Below are 21,671 nucleotides of genomic sequence, written 5' to 3'. Positions count from 1 at the left end.
AAACCTGACTGTGCCACAATTACAGACCAAAAATAAAAAGCCCAGCCGGGCAGTTTTTAGCGCCGCTTAGGAAAGGGAAATGGACATTTTCAGCAGCTGGAAGGTTAAATGCAGGAAAACTAAATCCAGACCAAGCCATAATCTGCTGCCCCATAGCACACCCACCCCCAGCTTTCTGGCAATGCTGACTCCCCACCCATGCAGCACAGAACCTTGCCCCAAACCCAGGGATGTTCAAGGCACTCAGCTGAGACATAAAGCAATGTATGGGTCACTAGCCAGACTTTAGTGTATTCCCAGGCCAGCTCCATGTGGTTGAAGTAGACCATGTGTGTTTCCTACCCAGTCCCGCACAGATCCCCACCCCTGCGGGGTCTAGGGAACAGGGACAGTGGCCGACAGGGGCTCAGATGGGATGGGTGTGGGTCTAGGCACAGACGGTCCCCTCCACGTGCCTAGAGGTTGGGGCCAGAATTTGGGAATAGGCAAATGAACAAGAGCCATGTTCAGGTCCCTGTTTGCACCTGCAGGTGGTGCTATCAGTTTCGGGCCGTGCAGACCAATGCCCATATTGCACAGTGGCAGCTGTCAGGTGGGGAGGGAGGTGTGAGGAGTGTTCCTTAGGGACCGGAGCTGCTGTTACCAGCGGCTTTCGGCTTGCCCCCTCCCGACTCCCTGTGCGTTTCTGACACCTGGTTCCTCTCTTTCTCCTGCAGTCTCCAGGCCCCAGAGCTCCCCCGAGGACCTGAAGGCGCTGACAGGGAACGTGAACCGCCTGAACGCGAGCATCAGGGACATGCAGCTCAAGCTACTGCAGCTGCCGCTCAAAGGGGACATCCTGGACCACATCTGGCGGCTCCAGGATCTCCTGCAGAATCACTCGGACTCCCTCTTCCTGATGACGGGCTCCCTGCAGAAGCTGGAGGGGTTCCTCTGGAGCCTACAGATGCAGGCAAGTCAAACGGACAAGGCCGTGGCCAGCCTGAGGGACAGCTTGAACCATCAGAGCGACATGGCCCAGCTGGAGACCTACAGGCTCTCGGTTGAGAGCAACAGCAGCCGGCTGCTTCTGGAGCACCACGACAGCCTCCTGACGCACCTGGCCGCCCAGGTGGAGAGCCTGAGTGACCAGCTGACCGAGGTGGGTGGGGCCGTAGGCACCATCAACAGGACCTTTTCCTACGACGTGGGCATCCACCACACCCGGATCCAGGACCTGCAGGTGCTGATCAGCAACGCCACGGAGGACGCCCGACAGATGAGGCAGATCCACATCGCCATGGAGCAGCAGCTGAAACACGAGCTGGCCATCCTGAACAACGTGACCGAGGACCTGAGGCTGAAGGACTGGGAGCACTCCATCGCCTTGAGGAACATCTCCGTGATACGGGGTAAGGGTGCTCGGCTGGCTCTCCTCTTCCTCCTCAGCCGAGACCGATAGCACCATGTGAACCCATCACATCACATGCACCAATGACTGTACAGCACTGCAGGGAGCTTACAGCCTACTACCGCTGCCAGCTGATGGATTTACTCCTTTAGCTCAACAGGTGGAAGCTTCCCCCATAACTGCCTGGCTAGCTAAGGACAGGGGTGCGAGGTTCTCTTAGCAGAGCTGCAAGCTGAAAGCATATTAATCATGTTTATGAACATAGTGCCTCAGGACTGCCTGAGCTCGAGATCCCAGTATGTCAGGAGCTGTACAGATACAGAATAGTAGACAGTCCCTGCCCTACATCCATCGGACACAGGGTGGGGGAAAGGGATGGCACGCAGAAGCCAAGCGATCAATGTGGTGACCTCCAATGGCATATTAGTGCTATCATTTTTGCGGGGCAGGGGTGGGTGTAATTAGGAGGGGATTCGCGAAACAGAAAGGCCAGGGAAGGGAGGAGGGGGACTGGGCAGGGGAGAGGGGCAGGTATGGGGCGAGGCTGAAGTGAAGGTGAGGGAGCAGGTTGTCAGGACAGAGAAAGTCCGGTCAGAGTGAAGTGTCCTGAGATCCCCGCTTGAGCTCCTTCTGCCACTGCTCTGCCGGCTTCAGTCTCTGCTGGCTCCTCCCCGTGGGGGCTTAGGGCTTGAAATGCTACAGCAGCATAGCTGCAGCACTGGGGGAGGGGTTCTCCCATTCCCCCCCCGCCTCCCCCCACTGAGCAGCAGTAGCCAGGCTGACAGAAAAATTCTTCCGTCGACCTAGTGCTGTCTACACCGGGGGTTAGATCGCCTTCACTGCGTTGCTGAGGGGGGTGGATTAATCACACACACACCCCCGAGCAATGTAGCTGGGCCGACTGACCTTCTGAGTGTAGACCTGGCCCTGGCTGGAGAGGGAGAGGAGGCACCCCGGGGGGCCGAGCACGGGAGGGTCCTTTCCCCCTCCCGCCCCAATTCAGCAGCCCCTGCTTCAACTGCAGCTGCGGCTACTCTGCCAATGTCAGCCTGTGTGCACCTCTCGGCTGGGCGCGGGGGAGAGGAATATTGCTGACTCTGTGTGGGGCCACCTGCCAAGGCACTTCAATTGCTCCAAGCACCGCAGTGTCTGAGAACCTCACTGTCCCTAAGGGCTCTCAGGAGGCAGGAACGTCGATTTCGGGGCTTGCTCACGGTCACAACAGAAGAATGGAGCTGAACAAGGGAAGAAGCCCCAGTCTCTGGAGCCCCTGTCCAGTGTCTCTGGACTTCCAGCCCTACCCCCTAGCCCATTCTTCTGACCTTCCTGCCACGTCCTCGCTCTCCCTGGGCTGTTCTGCCTCGGGGAGGGGCAGCAGGCTAGGAGCCGTGCTTTCACCTTCCTGCCACGTGGGTGCAGGGCCGACAGCAGACATCTGCAGAGGTGGCTCTGGGGCCACCGGCTGCAGTTTCCAGTCAGCACTGAAGATGGAAACTTGTGCCCTGTAGGGTAGGTTTGAGTCTAGGTGGCGGCACTCCCGGCCGGCCGGCTTGCTTGTGGCTTGGTTTGAACCATAATGTGTGGTTTGGGATGGCTTTAACCACCCCTCTGGATTTAGCGGCTCACCCTCATGCTCAGCTTATTGCAGGGAAGCAGAGAGATGGCACAGAAGTGTCCGTAGAGAGCGTGTATACTGTGTTGCTGTAGCCGTATCGGGCCCAGGATATTAGCGAGAGCAGGTGGGGGAGGCAATAGCTTTTATTGGACCGACTTCTGTTGGTAAGAGACAAGCTTTCGAGCTTACACAGAGCTCTTCGGCAGGTCTGGGAAAAGTAACCAGAGTGTCACAGCTAAATACAAGATGGAACAGATCGTTTAGCAAAAGTAGTTAGCACATTTGTCAAAGGACCATTCAAGGTGAAGTGGCCCATTAGTACATCTCCAATCATAGGGGGAAAGTGGGGGGGGGAAGGCTGGGGGGGTTGTTAAGTGGGTTATAGATTATTGTAATAAGCCATAAATCCAGTGTCTGTTCAGTCCATGATTTGTAGTGTCTAGCAAAGTTATGAAGTTCCTGTGCTGGTCTTTTGAAGGTGTTGTGCAAGTTTCCTTTGAGGCCGAGCACTGAGAGGTCAGCTATGGAGTGATTGCTCTGTGAAGAGTGTTCACCCACAGGCAACAGGGTGTTTTCATCTTTTATCCTTTTCCTGTGTGAGTTCATTTGTGAGTGTAGCAACTGTCTCTTTTCACCCACATAGTTGTTATTGGGGCATTTAGAGCACTGGGTGAGGTTCCCCACATGCAGTCACAGACATGAGTAGGACCCATGGTTCTTAAAAGGTGTGTTCAGTGTTGATCATTGTAGCGTTGGAGATATGTCTGCAGTTTTGCATCTGTTGTTCTAGCAGGGTCTGGCACTGCTTTGAGTTGATGTGTCCTGGTTTGTGCGGAACTTGCTTCTGATGATGAAGTTGGAGAGATTGAGGGGTTGTGTGAAGGCCAGAAGAGGGGGTTCAGGAAAGATTTCTTTCAGGATGGGTTGTCATTGTTTGATGATACTGTGTAGGGGTTCCCTTGTGGGGTAGTAGGTGACAACTAGGGGTGTGCGCTCGGAGTGGGTTTTAGTTCTGTGTTGAAGCAGGTTCTCTCGGGGTATTTGGATGGCCCGTTCCATGATGCGATCTACTTCTCTGATGCAGTGACCTTGTTTGGTGAAGGCAGTTTTGAGTGTGTTACGGTGCATATCCTGGACTCTCTCCTCAGATCATATTTGGTGTCATCCCTGGGCCTGGCTGTAGAGAGAAGATTCAGAGAGCATGGACATGTGGAGTGTTTCCCTTGGGCTTGGGTGCCCTGTGCCATGAACTGTAGTTTGAGCGGCTGGAACTGAAGAGAGGAAGTTGAGCAGCTAAGAGAGGAAGGGAGAGGTTTTATAGTTACACAGTTTAAAGCTCTCTGTTTGGGGGACATTATTTTCCATGACACCGATTTCACTCCAGTGATCAGTTGTGTCATGCTGGAGAAAGGAAGTCATTGCTAAAGGTTCCACACGTGTCCCTCCAATTAAGCCATTGTTTCCCCAACTTTTGAAATCTGAGCTCGGGCCTCCAGAAAATGAAACTAGCTGCACTAGGAGGTGTTCAAGGGCCACTCAAAATGAGCTGTCACACTAGATCATGTAGGTCTCCTTAATCTGATTGTTCCTCTCCTTTCTTCCTTACCTTGATGAGCTATAAAATGGTTGACAATGCTGACATTTAAAGTATCATCATTGGCATCCAAGTGAGCACCCACTAAAGTGACCCAGGCAGAACTATTGTCTCAGGCTCTCTGCAGACTCAGGCAGGTGTCTCTGCATCAGCTTCACTCAGGTCACATTTTCAAGGCTTTATTCACAACGATGATCACTAAAGACTAACTTTTTTTCAAAAAACAAAGATGAAACTGGAGAGCAAGTGAGAGGCCCATCTCACCTGCCACCTCTTGCCCCTATTCTCCCCTGGCTAGATCATCTTGTGCCCCACTCTTTAGAAAACACTGAATTCAATGTTACAGTTTGCAGCATCCATGCCGGGGAAGACCTGATCAATGGTCCTAAGGTCAAAGGATGTGTCGAAATAAAATTCTCTCATTAAAATGCACCCTGCGGGCCTTCTCTTTTCATCCAAAAAAAGCAAAAATGGCTCAAGCCCAATTTTAAATAAACCCTTTGCAGGCCTTTAAATATCGATATATAATCAATGCTAGTACAGTGCGGGTCTTTGTCCCACTTTAATGACTGGAGTGTGTAAGAGGCTTATGAGCTAATGGCCCTGGAGCATTAGAGATTCATGCTTTTAGCTCCACATGCCCTGGGTTCAGTTCCCCCAGACAACCAGAGGAGACATTTCATTCCAGAGATTTTAGCTAGCCAACAGCACAAGATTTCCCAGTGAACTCAGTCGGGGATCATACTATGCCCTGGAAGGGGAGGCTCTGTGTCACTGAAAGACAAAGGCCTCCTGGATATAATCATGCCACACCCCATACCTGGGTGCGTTCTTCTGGCCAGCTAGCAACAAGTGGGTGGGAGGGCGTGTTGGCAGGTTGTTATCAAGCAAGGTTTATCTGTCTGTAAAATTAAGCAGCCTGCTTGGAAATGGAGGGTTAAATGCCCAGCAGCTGAATTTGAACCCGGAAATCACTTTCGGTTCATGGGAGGCGAGTGGCGAGCTGGGAGGCAGAAGGGCCAGAGGATTGGGGGATAGCATTGACCAATTATCCAAACACAAGCCTCATAACGCTGGCTTCTGCTAGCTGCAAAATGGGCCAGCTGGTACCCCTGGGCGAGCCAGGTAGCCCGTGTTCTGAGAGGATGCAGGTACATGTCAGTGGGCTTTGTGTGTGGATGGTCATGGTAGATGGTGTGTGGTGGATCTGGGCTTAAACATGGGTCAGAGCCCAGGAGTGCTGTGTAGACATAAGGCTGTGCACCTGTCCCTCCAGCACTATTGCAGGCCTCTCTAGGTTTGGCTTTGCCCCCTGCCTGAGGGATTGGTTGTGGCTGAGGACAGGATGGATCCTGACACACAGAGTGTGTTACTGTGATGAATACAAGCACAGCAAACTCTCTCCAGATGGGCCAACCTCCGGGTTGACACTTTCTTGGCAGTCTCGTCCTCCACTCCCTCTCTTTTTGGATCTCCAGCTCTCCTGCTCTCTCCCTTTCCCACTCGCTGTCATCACCCGCGTGCTGCAAATCAGGTAATTTACGATCCCGCCGCCCTACTTGGCCGAGCCGCCTTCCGAAAGGGCTTTCTCCCACTCCGCCTGTCCTTGGCTCAATGCAGCCAATGTTCCCAGCTGGGGAAGGGGAAGCTGGGAGCCCTCCTGCTTAGGTGGTGCCTTGCACCCCATACAGAGCCGAGGCTGCCCGGGGCTCTGGCATTCCCAGGCCGTTAGGAGAACAAGACAGCATCACAGTCCTAATTGCACAGTGGTTTGGAACCTCTGTTAGATATGGCCGAGAGAGGATTTTCTAGTGTGTGGGTGACCAGATTCTCCCCCCATAGAACGTCTTCATCCAAAGCCCCTTGTATATTTTAAATCCATCCACATCCAGCAAGGGTTCTGACTGGCAGCTAAGTGGGACTCTGCTATAAATGAACTGATCATGCATGAGACAAATCCAACATCTGCCCTTAAAAATCAGAGACTATGGCTCTGTGAACACCAAAGACCAAATCCTTACTGCTTTGAACACGCCGGGGCCCTGGTTACAGTTCCTAGGTGCTACTGTAATAGAAATGATAAATAATCATTGTACAAACTTCAGGTCAAATCCATCCCTTGTGTAGCTCCATTGAAGTCAGTCTAACTAAACAAGGGATGAGTTTGGCTTGGTGTTTTCTTCCATTAGTACAGGCTACTGATAATGCTGGGCAGAGTCCACCTCAGTCCTGATCTGCAGCCCCCACAGCTGTACCAGTCTCTCACCCTCCCCTCTTCCCAGCTCCGCCAATGCACCTCAGTCCTGATCTGTGTCCCCACTGGTCTGCCCCGCTTCCAGCTTGGCCAATGCAACTCAGCTGTGATGTGCAGGCTCCCACCTGCTAGTCCAGACCAGGGCTCCCCACACAAAAGCAGTTCTGCCAATGCCCCTTATGCCTGGCATGCAGCACGCTCTGTTATCCTGTCTAGGTATAACCCCCATTGGCAGCATGTGGGACTTTGGCTCTCCAATGGCAGAGAGTTATTGAGGTTAGCCTTTTCTCTCAAGCGGTAGTGGCTTTTGAGTGGCCAAATATTATTGTATGTAAGACATGGGAGGTTGTGGAATCCCCATCATGGGAGGTTTTTGAGAACAGGCCGGACAAACACCTGTCAGGGATGGTCCAGGATTACTTGGCGCAGGGGGCTGCCTTGGCGCAGGGGGCTGGACTTGATAACCTTTCTCGAGGTCCCTTCCAGCCCGACATTTCTAGGACTCTATGAATCCCCACCCCGGATTTCTGGTGACAAATAGAGTTTTAATGGGAGACTGAGATTCCTGTGTAGTTTACATGTAAACTTCTTCTGACGTCTGGCCGAAAAGCACTCATCATCTTGGGGTAGATGTGTTGTCTGATCTGTTGATGTGTATTAGTTATATTGATCAAATAGAAATGCCAGTTAGCACTGTCATTTGATGCGGTCCTGCTTCGTGATTGGAACCGGAAGTATGAGTTATTACGAGAACCCCCGTGTGCTTGCCAGAGGCAGTCACACTTAGGCAAGGCTCTCTGCCCTTGTAATATTTTTATGATCATGGTTGGCAAAAGCACAAACACTCCAATCCAGCAAAGAAGACAGAGATAATACGGGAACGCTCCGAGCATCCATGTACTCACACCATCCCTCGCGGAGGCTTCAAAGGGCTGGGACAGATGATCCATGCATAGTTCTATCTCTTACGTGCCAAGAAGAGCCCAATGGGTTGAGCCATGGATAGCCCTCTCATAGGGCTCTGTGGCCACCATGAATATTCATAAGGATGTTTGGCCTCCATGGTCTATATCTAAACTGTCTTACCCTAATAATGTGGTGTGTCATCTCCTTATAGGCTAGTATATCATTTACTGCAGGCTCATTGGCCTAGATGGCAGTTAGGTTACCATGTCATCCTTGTGGTTGACCATCTGTGCCATGTTCCTATCCTAAAATATCCCATACTAGCATTAGCTGGTGTTTTGCGGTTACCTGCCAGGAGTTTTGTCAGACTTGTTCATGACAGCATTCTGTTTTGTGAGATCCTAGAGCTACTCCCAGTCAGCTACTTATGCTAAAACATCTGCTACGGCTTTATTGGGCCTTATGCTTCAACTTTGGCTAAGCTATTGTCTTATAGGCTTTGAGGCTATTACTGCTTTCACTTATAACTTTACCTTACTTGGCAAATGCTTCCACCTATAGGCTGCGGGCAATATCAGCCTGAAACTCTTTATTCTCTTTCCTTGCCCCGCCTTCTCCTTTACGACTACTTCCCCCTGCCAGTGGCAGTGCTGATCAGACACGCAGCAGTGAACTGGCGGGTGTGTATGTGTGTGCACCCTCCACTGGATGAAATCAGAAAGTCCCAGGCCTTTGTCATAGATCCTAGACTGCTGGCAGCTAATCGAAGATTTCCCTTTAGTTCAGGTAGCTTTTGAAGCAGGAGGCTCTGAGTTCTATCCCTGCTGCTTCTGGGATTCCTTCATGGGCAGCCTAGTGGTCAAGGGCTCATTACAGCATTTTTAGGAGCATCCCTCCTGTCCCTTCCCCCTCTCCAAAGGCCTTGGTCTGCTCTCACCCTGTCCACTGTCTTCCTCTTTCAGTGTCAGGAGAGCATAGGGGCACCACAGGTGACCATCTGCATGGTCTTAAGACCAACTCCTGCCTTTGTGTGTGTGAGGGGGGGAGCGGTTGAGTGGAAGGAGTCTTTGCCAACTGCAGGCAGACAGCTTCGGAAGGGTGCTGGCTTTCATTAGTGAGCCCCCTGCCCCCATCTTAAACCTGTAGTTACTGAGGCCCTTTAAATTTCAAATCATTAAGCCAGTTTGATTGTCGCCCCTGGGGAGGGTCTGGAATGAAAACAAGCCGGTGGCTCTGAACACATGGAAACTGTCTTTAACAAAACCATCCTGCCCCCCAACACCCTGTTCTCGCTAATGTGGGGGCACAGGTTGGATAGATGTGGGGGGAGGTGATGGAAGTGGAGGACCAGCTATAGATTTTGGTGTGAAAGGGGCAACTCAGATCCACTTTCCAATGCCCCTGGGGAAAAGCACACACGTGTCTCTCCAGCTTAAGGGAAGTCAGACAGGACCTTGGCTCGGGTTATTTTCCAGTGCGCCTGTAACGCGAGGCCATGTGGAACTTTATGGAGCAGTTGCTGCATGAGGGACCTTAAATCCAGCCATGCTGGAGCCAGCTGAGTGCAAACGTAAGAGCTCTTGAGCTGTGGGATGATTTGAAGCCTTCTCTCTAGGTATTTCCTGGCTCGGGATCTGCTTTTTGGGGCCCCTGTGAAGTGAAGAGACTTAACTGAAGGCCGGAAAGGGACACGCAGGTCAAATTTGAGTCCCAGTGCAGGCTCTGTGAACGCAGAAAAGGAACTTTTCTAAGAGCCCCAAGAGCAAACGGAAACGTTTCCAGGGTTGGCTTTGATTTTAAAACCGGTGAAGAGATCCTGGATTAAACAAAGGACTGGTCCCCTGCGGCATTCGCAGCCCAGACATTGCACCACAGGGCTAGTGCAGCGGAACTGGAGAGGGAAACTGACCACAAACCAAAGCAATGGGGACGAACCTATGTTCAGGGCCTGTCCTGAGAGAACTAGAGACTCGGGTCTGGAATAGCGGGGGGGCTGTGGGTGAGACTGAGCGACATCAGCAGAGCTGGAATTATGGGGGAAAGGGAGGTCACAGGTCAGGACTGAGGGGCATTGGCAGAGCTGTGTATATGGAGAAGCTTCCAGAGCACCTGCTTTCAAAATCTTCCTTCTCTGAGAACTTGGACAAGCCACAGAGCAAGCAAGCAAAGGTCCTGCCTTGAGAGCTACTGTTTTCTCACCTCACTGAAAAACTCTTCATCCTCTCCTTTAATACCAGACATAGCTCCGCCCTTCATCCTCCCCTTTAATACCTGACATAGAGCCACCCTTCATCCTCCCCTTTAACACCTGACATAGAGCCACCCTTCATCCTCCCCTTTAATACCTGACATAGCTCTGCCCTTCATCCTCCCCTGTAATACCTGGCATTACTGGTTTATACTTTAAGGATCCTTAACTCAGCTAGCCATAAATGTCTCCTTGTGCCTCTTTGCTTCCCTTACGAATTTTCTCCTATTCCTAAAAGAAAAGGAGTACTGGTGGCACCTTAGAGACTAACAAATTTATTAGCGCATAAGCTTTCGTGAGCTACAGATGCATCCGATGAAGTGAGCTGTAGCTCACGAAAGCTTATGCTCTAATAAATTTGTTAGTCTCTAAGGTGCCACCAGTACTCCTTTTCTTTTTGCGAATACAGACTAACACGGCTGCTACTCCTATTCCTAGTTTCTGATTAGAGTCATTACTGTCGTGTCCCATTCTTCCATTTGTTATATATGATTTTAAAAAAAATTATAGCTGCTTTCACTTCTTTCTGCTTCTAAGTCCAGTTGGTTTTGTTGTTGTTTTTTAAAGGAGTGTAACATTCTTTCTCTATTGTGGGACTGTGTCTTTTGGGGCATCTATAAAACATTCTTAAACAGTTTCTAATTATCATTCACATTTGTCTGTTTAAATTCTTTCTCTCAACTGATTTAGCTCATAATTGTTTTCAGCTTTGTGAAATTGGTGATTTTAAATCACCAACTATATGCATTACTGGTTTGGACTTTATTCTGTTTGCACATAACAAACGTAATCATGTTGTGATCCCTTGTACCTAAGCTACCATTCGTTTTTATTTCTGTGACCAATTCCTCTTTATCTGTTATGATGAAATCTAAGACAGGATTCCCCTCCATTGGAGGTTTTAATAGTTCCGAAACAAATGTTTGCAGAAAATGATGAAATTTTGACTTTTCATTCCGATTCGGGATGAAAGGAAATTTTGACATGTCAGAAATTCTTCTGGGATGGAAATTCTGAATTTTGACCATCTCTAAACAGGAACCTCAGACAGGAATCACTTGGTGAATTTCTCTGGCCTGTGCTATTCAGAAAGTCAAATGAAACGATCATGGCCTCGAAATCCGTGAATCGGGGAAGAAGGTACATGCCAAACTTCACCTCAGTCATGGCACTTTGTATGTTTTGGGGCAGGGGCTTGCCTTTAATCCATGTCCATTAGGCACTTCCCACACTTCTGGGCATTTGATAAATAATAATTGACAGCTAAGGGCAGAGTTGTACATGTGTCCATCTGCTGCTACCTCTGCTCTGTCTAAAGAGCCACTAACCACCTTTACACGTCATATTTCAGGGCCTCCAGGACCAAAAGGAGACCAAGGCAATGAAGGAATGGAAGGCGAGCCTGGAGTTCCTGGTTTACCTGGACTAAGAGGTAACAGATCATGTACTAGGTGCCCACAAGAACTGCTCCAGGAAATATGCCCATCAACTTCAATGGGCTATGGCACACTGTTAGCACTATACAAATAATACATAGCAATAACACAGAGATGAGCAAGACCCATTGGGTACCTCCCTGCAGCCAATACAGGTTTGTTTCCCACAGTCGATTCTCCAGCACTTTATCCAGTCTAGTTTTAAATGACTCAAATGATGAAGTTTCCATCACAATGTTTAGGAGATTGATCTGTAAACTAGGAGATCTCATTGTCCTGACATTTCCCCCTCTGTGCCTAATTTTTATTGTTGGCTTAATTCTATTCTGTTAGTGTTACAAGATATAACTACCTTTGAGTGGTTTTGTAGAGCCCCAGACCTAGCAAGTGGTATTGCAATGTGACCTAGAGGTTCAGACTCCGGCTCCACAGGTGATCAAGGGGCACTATGCCCAGCTATGCCATTGATTTGCCGTGTGACCGTGCTAACTTGCTGCCCCTTTCTGTGCCTCAGTTTTCCCACTTGTAAGACTCAGGGTACAGATGCCAGCCCTCCTTGAAACAAGCACCTCGAGGAGCTCTGGATAAAACACACTACAGAAGGGCTAATTATTACCCCTGGTTATGTCACCCTAGACAATCCCTCTCCCGTCGTTTGCAGCATTCCAAATCCTTTGGAGCAATGATAAATGATCTGGAGGATGGTGTGGATTGCACTCTCAGCAAATTTGCGGATGATACTAAACTGGGAGGAGTGGTAGATACGCTGGAGGGGAGGGATAGGATACAGAAGGACCTAGACAAATTGGAGGATTGGGCCAAAAGAAATCTAATGAGGTTCAATAAGGATAAGTGCAGGGTCCTGCACTTAGGATGGAAGAATCCAATGCACCGCTACAGACTAGGGACCGAATGGCTCGGCAGCAGTTCTGCGGAAAAGGACCTAGGGGTGACAGTGGACGAGAAGCTGGATATGAGTCAGCAGTGTGCCCTTGTTGCCAAGAAGGCCAATGGCATTTTGGGATGTATAAGTAGGGGCATAGCGAGCAGATCGAGGGACGTGATCGTTCCCCTCTATTCGACACTGGTGAGGCCTCATCTGGAGTACTGTGTCCAGTTTTGGGCCCCACACTACAGGAAGGATGTGGATAAATTGGAAAGAGTACAACGAAGGGCAACGAAAATGATTAGGGGTCTAGAGCACATGACTTATGAGGAGAGGCTGAGGGAGCTGGGATTGTTTAGTCTGCAGAAGAGAAGAATGAGGGGGGATTTGATAGCTGCTTTCAACTACCTGAAAGGGGGTTTCAAAGAGGATGGCTCTAGACTGTTCTCAATGGTAGCAGATGACAGAACGAGGAGTAATGGTCTCAAGTTGCAATGGGGGAGGTTTAGATTGGATATTAGGAAAAACTTTTTCACTAAGAGGGTGGTAAAACACTGGAATGCGTTACCTAGGGAGGTGGTAGAATCTCCTTCCTTAGAGGTTTTTAAGGTCAGGCTTGACAAAGCCCTGGCTGGGATGATTTAACTGGGACTTGGTCCTGCTTTGAGCAGGGGGTTGGACTAGATGACCTTCTGGGGTCCCTTCCAACCCTGATATTCTATGATTCTATGATTCTATGAATGATCCTGTTCCCCAGGCTTCTGAGCCATCTTGTGCATGCTTAGAGGCTGACTTCCAGAGATCACCGCCCTGGAAACTCAGCCCATATTACTACTTGAACTCTTTCCCCTCTGTAATCTGATCCCCTTTCTCCTGCCATAAAGCTAGGTTGCGTGGAATAGTTTAACTTCCTTTCAGTGCACCAGCTGTACTGCCCCAATATGCCTCCATAGAGTGACCAATGAATTAGAGCTGGCATGTATCGGGCAGGCTCATGGGGGCCTTCAGGTGTCAATCAGTCATCAACCATACTCACAGGCATCCCAGATAGGGAGGGTAGCCAGGTCCTTGAGCCGCTTCTGGAATTAGCACTTCGGGGGTGGGAGGGGGAGTGGCACATCAGTCATCATCAGCCAATCGCTGCTGTCCAATGCTGCGATGCCTTTGCCATACTAACACCGTGATTTGGGTACGGAGCTAAACAAATTCCCTGCTTCTTTGCATTCCTATGGACACCCCCATGTGCTCAGAGATGCAAGGTGAGCCTTTGTCTCGGGCAGTGCTGATGGCTTGCTGGGATAGTTGCCGGGCCTGATAGTCTGCCAGGGCAAAATCTCTGTCTGCCAGTGTGGTCCTTTGATATCCTCCCATGCCACCTTCATTCACTGGAGTAGCAATTTAATGTAAACAAACTAAGCATCTGATCGCCCACTGCTTTCCTAGCCACATGCTGCATGTGGAATTTAATGGAATTGACATTTGCAGCAAACCACTAATTTCTAAGCAGATGGTTTGCAGGCAGGAAACAAAGGGTTAGTATCAGCGAAAAACCAAAGTAAAACCAAAGGCAGCGGGAAGCAGCCGCACATGGGGTCCTGAAGGGCTGGGGAATGGGAATTTGAGATCCTGGTGGGTTGGGGATCTGGACCTTTCTTAGGGGTTACATGAAACTTTTCCAAGTTTCAGGAAACATTTCCCCCCCCCTTAATTTAAACCATTGTTTGTCAAGGCAAATTCAATTAAAAACAAAAGGAAAGCATGTTTTTCTATCTAAGTGGAAGTCTGTGTGTAGGTCAAAAGGAGCTGAGACAGATATCTGCAACAGCCCGGAACTCCCAGAACCAAACTGAATCAGACCACAAAAGTTCTGAGCCCCGTTTCGCAACCGGCCCAGATGGATACAAACTTACCCAAAGTTTGGGGGTGTTTTTTCAGCCCCTTTCTAGTTCTGATCCAAATCTAGAATTCCAGATTTGTGAGCAAGTCTTTTAGGTGGCACAACCAGTATCATAAAATAACCTGGAGAAGTCAGATGGGGAAAAGGCCTATTCGACCATGCCGTTTATCACCCAGGCAATGCAAGGCTGTTCCCTCCAGGGTATTCTCCAGGGCTTTGTCTAGCCTACTTTGTAGCATCCCAAGTGATGGGGCTTTCACGCCTTCTATTGGGAGACTATTACACAGCTTCATGGACCTCCCTCCATGTTTCAGGACACCATGGGAGAGAAGTCCTTCCACCCCCCACATCAGACAGTTTCCCATTGAGCATGTGAAGAAGAATTGCTGGGTTAGGCATCTAATCCCATTTACACCCCAAGACACTGGCAATATCCAAATGACTCTCCTTTCCCCACACCCTGTAAGATGGATCCTGGTGGCGTTGCTGGGATGCAGAGAATCCATCACCACATACAGAGTCAGCCAACACATTCTCTGTTTCATCCCACTCCCCATCTGATGAGAGAGTTGCTCTCAGTTGGCTGCGAATACTCGTCTCTTGCCTGGAGAGGACAGGTTGGGTTTGACCATGTCAGCCACGTGACACGTTGGCTGAGTGCATCCTGTCACTCTCTAGTGGCTGGATCCACAACTGCTACTTGCTGCTAGCATTCCTCCTATCGCTCCGATGCTTAAAGGCCTGGGGTGTGGTGCTAGAAGCCCTGTGTTCGAGCCTTGCTGATGACTTGTGTGTGCTAGGCTGGATGGTCTTGTAAGACACACTCCCCCGCCCCAAGTGGGACTGTAAACCCAGCCAAGCTGGCAGAAAAACCCATCTGTTCTACTAAAGAGCTTGTCAGCAATGGCTACCGATGTTATTGCACGCTTGTTGACAGATTAATGGCTGTTTTTATTTGGGTTTAAACAGCATCACAAATGGATTGTCTGGCTGCTGCTGCTTTTTTTGTTTAACTCTTTAAGATTTGTGTCATTTTTTAAACTTGCATGTACATTTCCGCCGTTGCTGGCTCCTTTGTCTTTCACATGGGATCAAAGAAATTCTCCCAGCCACAGCATCACCACGACCTGGGGTTTAGAAAGGAATTCAGCTTGTGATGAGGTGCAGGGGAAGCATGTAAAAGGCTAGCTGGCCAGCATTAATTCCCGTTCTGCATAGCACCTTCCCCAACTCAGACACCTCAGACAGCTGCAACTAATCAGATCCTGAAGCCCTACGCCTGCCCTGGGATGGGGGAAGAATTATGATGTCCCTAGAATGCAGCGCAGAAAGGGTTAGGGCCTAGTCGGTATCCCCTGGCATTGATGGAAAAACTCCCATTGACATGGGCTGCTAGGATGATCAGAGGAATAGAGAACCTACCTTGTTAGAGGGACTTAAGGAGCTGGGCTTGTTTAGCCTAACCAAACAAAGGCTGAGGGGAGATGTGATTGTTCTCTATAAATACCTCAGAGCAGTGGGGGCCAACCTGCGGCTCTGGAGCCCCATGCGGCTCTTCAGAGGTTAATATGCGGCTCCTTATATAGGCTCCGACTCCAAGGCTGGAGCTACAGGCGCCAACTTTCCAATGTGCTCACGGCTGAACCCCTGGCTCTGCCACGGGCCCTGCCCCCACTCCACCCTTCCCGCCCCCTCTCCTGAGCCTGCAGTGCCCTCGCTCCTCCTCCCTCCTCCCCAGAACCTCCTGCGTGCCATGAAACAGCTGATCGGGAGGGAGGCGGAGGCGCTGGGAGCTGGGGTGGGGGAGCTTATGGAGGGCTGCTGACATATTACTGTGGCTCTTTGGTAATGTCCGTTGATCAATTCTGGCTCCTTCTCAGACTCAGGTTGGCCACCCCTGCCACAAAGGGATAAACACCAGGGAGGGAGAGGAGTTATTTCAGTTAAGGGCCAATATTGACACAAGAACAAATGGAGAGAAATGGCCATCAATATGTTTAGGCTTGAAATTAGGTGAAGGTTTCTCACTGTCAGAGGAGTGAAGTTCTGGAACAGCCTCCCAAAGGGAGCAGTGGGGGACAAAAAACCTAACTGGGTTCAAGACTGAGCTTGATAAATTGAGGCGGGGGAGAGGGATGATACAATGGCATATGAGTCATCCGTGACTTCTGTTAGCATCTACAATGGCCAGAGATGGGGACACTAGATGGGGAGGGCTCTGAGTCGCTGCAGAGAATTCTTTCCCAGGTGTCTGGCTGGTGGGTCTTGCCCACATGCTCAGGGTCTAACTGATTGTCATATTGGGGTCGGGAAGGAATTTTTCCCCACGTCAGATTGGCAGAGACCCTGGGGGTTTTCATCTGCCTCTGCAGCATGGGGCCTGGGTCATTTGCAGGTTTAAACTAGTGTAAATGGTGGATTCTCTGTAACTTGAAGTCTTTAAACCATGATTTGAGGACTTCAGTGACTCAGCCAGAGGTTCTGGGTCTGTTACAGGAATGGATGGGTGAAGTTCTCTGGCCTGAGATGTGCAGGAGGTCAGACTAGATGATCATGATGGTCCCTTCTGGTCTTAGAGTCTATGAGACCTCCCTGGCCACAGCACTGGGCCCTGAGGGCTCAATTCACCCATGCAGAGGGACCAGCACAAGGCCCAGGTAATGCTTAAGTCCCACTTTCACCCACAGATGGTGCATAGTCCTTGTACTATCCCTCTGCACAGGACATGCATCACCCTGAGTGAGCTGCTGGGGGTCACACAGCCAGCCAGGGCACAGGCAAGCGTGACGGGGCAGGATGGCGTCAAGATGCCATGGTTCCCAGTAACCGGCACTCTCAGAGGAGCATATCAACTAGAGTGGGAAAAGTCCAATGAGACTGGGACGTGATGCCCAGTGCTAAGTCAGTTCAGGGTTCTTTAAAGGCCCTTTAGGAATGCTGTAGGACGGACCCAAGAGATCGGGCCATCCTGTGGATTCTGGAGCAGGTAGCAAGTAGCTGCCCTGCTCCCATCACATGCTGTGGTGTCCTGCAGGGAGATTTCCCTTTTGCATTTGGCTGGGTCACTCTGCACCAAGCTGAGCCCTCACAAAGGCACCTGAAATGTTGCAACTTGAGCTGTAGATGTACCAACGGGTTCTTCACCGTGGCAGTTCTGATTAGGCTTGGGCCCAGACTAGAAGCCTGGATCCAGAGCCCCACTGAACACTGGGGAATTAGGCATCTGGGTGTGAGCTTTGTAGTGCAGGCCCATCTCCAGTTCTGATCGGCCAGGAGCAGCGAGGGGATTTGGCAGGACATCCCGGAGAGGGTGCACGTGTCGTTGGTCTCACACTGCCAGGTGGGCCCAGCAGAGCTAGTTAGCCCTCAGGCAGCCTGTACACCGGGTACCGCTCTTTGCCAGTTTGGTTTCCTGCTGTCATAACAACACCTTGTCTGTTGTTCGTTCCCAATCCAGGGCTCCCTGGGGAGAGAGGGCCTCCTGGACCACCCGGCCTGAAAGGAGACAAGGGAGACCTCGGCCCATCCGGCCCTACTGGGATGCGGGGATTCAAAGGTACTGTTCAGGGTTCATGCTCCAGCCGCCTGGCATGGGGGTTCTTGGTTCTCTCTGGGCTTCCCGAGACATGTTGGTTTTAGTGACACCTACTGCTCAAAGGTAGACGAGAGATGATATCTCCCATGTGCCCATATAGGGCCTGTTAATTAGTGGTGCTAAGCCCCTGCCGCTCCCCCTTAGCTTCAGTGGGAGTGGAGGGAGCTGAGTATCAGGCCATTCAGAGGCCTGGGATGAAGGAGAATAAAACAGGGCCAGGATCCACCCAACCCCTGTGCATCTGGACTTGCATCAGGCTTTTTATACATCCCTGAGGGTGGGAGGGGAGTTTTCACCTGCACACCCGCTAGTTAGCCTTATATCAGGTATTTTTTTCTGCCAACTCTTTTTGATTTCTTGTGGTTTTGAAGAGGCTCATTATATCCCAGGTTAAAAACAGGTGTGAGATCATGGAGTGTAAACCATTATTTTGATGCCATGGTATAGTTAGAGTTTATGTACCTATTTTAGTAGAGCAAATGAGTAGGTAGGCTGTCTAAAAAAATCGCATACTGTAAACTTAAAAAACACCCGTAAGAAATGGCTATGTTTCCAAAACATGCACTTTCTGACTCAAACAGCATTTACTTTAGCTTATGGTAGCCAAGAAAGAACAAAAGTCAAGTCTCCCTGAGGGGAGCACAGTGTGTGTGTGTTTTTGTAACACTCTACAGCAGCAAAATGGCTGCTCTCTCTGCAGGTAGGTGCTGTACTTAGACATTTAAAGGTGCAGAAAATGAAAGCATCGTCATTTCAAGCCAGGTGCACCCACAGAAAGTTCCCAGTGAAGCCTGCTATTTCCTGCTTTGCAAAAGAATCCCAGAGGGATGAAGTGTGGAGAGGTGGTCAGGCAGGGTTACTGGCATGCAATACATGCCTCTCACACAAATAGACAACTCCTAACACAGAAACAGAGTAATTGCCATACAGCCCCAGTTAGTCTGGTGTCTTGTCTCTAATAGAAATCAGGAAGGTGAAAGAAACCCTCCAGTGAACACTTATGGAATAACCTGCCCTGAAGAGAACTTTCTTCCTGACCGCAGGCAGATACTGATGGGCTTCTACTATGAAACATGAGGGTTGATATTCCTCACACATTTTTTGTCCTGTTCCTGCAGATGATAGTCATATAAATGTCTAAACTTTTTAGGAATTCTACTATGCTCTTAACTTCAATAATACACTGTGGCAGTGAGTTCTCCAGGTTAACGGTGCATTGTGAAAACAAAACAAGTGTCTTCTTTTAACATACCTCTCGCTCTGAATCATACACATGCACCTGGTGCACAGTGGGGAAAGGACCACAGAGAATGAAACCTTTCAGCTTTTCTATACATCCATCAGAGATAGGAGACTCCATTAGATGGACCTCAGGTCTGGATCAATCTGTCTACTCCCAAATATGTATGTCACTGTAGTAGCTCAGCACCACAGGAATTACTACCAGCACCATTCCAGACCATTGAAAGGACCAGTTTCTCCATTTGTCCCTCGTTTCATGCCACCTTTGTAAGAGGAACCATTCCTGGCAGGTACACCACTCCCCCAGATTGTCAGCGAGCAAAGTTGCAGCCCTAGGAAGCTCTGTGCTAAAGGGAGGAGATGTGGGAAGAGAGATTTATTGGTGACATTGCTAAGTAGAGAGGAAGCCACAGAAAGATTTCAGAGCTGCAGCCCTAGGTAAAGAAGGTGTCCTACATATTTAGATCCTCATAATGCAAACCAAAGAAGAGCAGACAGCAGAGTAGATGGTACTGACTAGCTCTTCTCCATCTCTGATGCTCTGTAGACAAGGGGGAAATTAATTCCTTGGGACTGGTTGTTTTGCAGCCAGGGACTGGAGGGGCAAAAGAATTTCCTTGACTTCCCTCCTACAAGAGTGAGTTGGAACTGGTTGCACTCTGGGGTGGAAACAGCACCCCCGTTCCTCAATAACTCAGTATGTCTTAGTTAAGTTGACTTGGCTTTGTTTGCCAGGTAGATATTTAGTGGTCCACAATGGGCTAATCATAGGCAAGGTGTCCCGCTGATTTGCTCATGTCACCCTCTCATCATGTCCCGTAGAGGATATAAGCACTAATATTACTACAACTAGGAAGGATGTGGACAAGGATGTGGACTACAGAAGGGATGTGGACAAATTGGAGAGAATCCAGCGGAAGGCAACAAAAATGCTTAGGGGTTGGGGCCCAGGACTTATGAGGAGAGGCTGAAGGAACAGGGCTTATTTAGTCTGCAGAAGAGAAGAATGAGGGGGGATTTGATAGCAGCCTTCAACTACCTGAGCGGGGGTTCCAAAGAGGATGGAGCTCGGCTGTTTTCAGTGGTGGCAGATGGTAGAATGAGGAGCAATGGTCTCAAGTTGCAGTGGGGGAGGTTTAGGTTGGATATTAGGAAACACTATTTCACTAGGAGGGTGGTGAAGCACTGGAATGGGTTACCTAGGGAGGTGGTGGGATCTCCATCCTTAGAGATTTTTAAGGCCCGGCTTGACAAAGCCTTGCTGGGATGATTTAGTTGGTGTTGGTCCTGCTTGGAGCAGGGGGTTGGACTAGATGACTTCCTGAGGTCTCTTCCAACCCTAACCTTCTATGATTCTATGAACTAAGAGAAATTCTCCTTCATCTGGAGTCACAGGGGACTGAGAGTTTTCAGAGACAGTACTGAGTTCTACTTCCAATGTTGCATGTGTGCAGTTGAGCTGGTGACTGCGATGTGGGCATTGTCATTAAATGCAGCCATGGATTCATTAAAATAAGGTCATGGGATTCCTGGTATCGTATCGGTGAGATGCATCCGGCTGGAACAGTAGCACTTTGTTTAGCCGCATGGATGTGTCCCACTGACTATGCAGCACTGTGCATGTTTCATGGCCCCCATGGTGCACTGCAGCGTGCTAGCACTGGGAAGGGAGATGTTTGAAACTCATGCACCTCCACGCAGGGGCGTGCTGTCTCTGTCAGCACCCTGCAAAAATGTGAGAAGAGGTGGGATTCCAGACCCAAAGGGCAGGGCCATCAGGAGGGCAGAGAGCCCTCCTCTCTCAATGCCATGCAATAGCAAAATAAGAAGGATGTAGAAGGGCTCCCAGCTCTTCAAGGCAGATCCAGGGCACCATGATTTTGCCTTGTTCCATCCGTGCCACAAACCAAATGATGCTGCTTTGGCCCCAGAAATATGTCAGGATGCCTGGATCATGACCCTCAAAATCAAAGCCTGTCCTATAAATCGTGGAATGAGTGGCAACCCCACTCCATTGTCACCGCAGTAACTTTGGTGGCCATGTACCAGATCCCAACTTGGTTTGTCAAAAGAGAGAATCTGCTCTCTGCATTGGCCTCCCAGATGTCCTCTGCTCGGCACCATCTTGCCTTCAAAGGGTTTCTGTGTTCCTAGGGCACAATTGGCTCTTCAGATCTCCTGGGTGAATAGACAGAGTTTGTGCAGTACTTGGAAGACAGAAAGCACTTGACACTGTGAATTGCTGTTATTAGTCCAGGGCTCCCTCTCATTGGAAAAGAACAAAGAACCCATAAGCCCTGGTATGTCTGTGTGGGCACAGGACTGGAGCCGGCTCTGGGATATGTGCAGAAAAACACAGCTAGCTTCCTTCTCAGCCTACACATGGCTTGGTGCAGACAGCAGGGCCCTCACAAGTGTGGGCCTAGCCCTACACAGGATGTACTGGTGCTGAAAGGGAGGACAAGAAGCTGAAGGAACAAGAGAATAAATGTGTGGGTTGCAGTAGCTCCAATTTGTTTTCTTTGTTTTACAGCCGCTGACAGTTTTCCTTACCAGGATTTTTAGAGATGAGTACAGTCCCTGAGGACATGGGGCTTCAGCATCCCCA

General features: G+C 49.8%; 1 protein-coding gene across 2 annotated transcripts in view; it reads left to right on the top strand.

Annotated features, from left to right (window-relative positions):
- SCARA5 (scavenger receptor class A member 5) overlaps positions 1–21,671 on the top strand; it is a 127,854-nt gene that overhangs the window by 66,598 nt on the left and 39,585 nt on the right. For both annotated transcript variants that reach the window (XM_038396279.2, XM_038396280.2), the window contains exons 4-6: positions 717–1,391; positions 11,359–11,439; positions 17,684–17,782. In XM_038396279.2, coding sequence (XP_038252207.1) covers positions 717–1,391; positions 11,359–11,439; positions 17,684–17,782 — 855 coding nt within the window. The remainder of the gene's footprint in view (positions 1–716; positions 1,392–11,358; positions 11,440–17,683; positions 17,783–21,671) is intronic.

Source organism: Dermochelys coriacea, chromosome 3 (assembly GCF_009764565.3).
Source record: "Dermochelys coriacea isolate rDerCor1 chromosome 3, rDerCor1.pri.v4, whole genome shotgun sequence".
NCBI lineage: Eukaryota > Metazoa > Chordata > Testudines > Dermochelyidae > Dermochelys > Dermochelys coriacea.
Note: the sequence above shows the minus strand (reverse complement) of the source record. Positions and strands in the feature narration are given on the sequence as shown.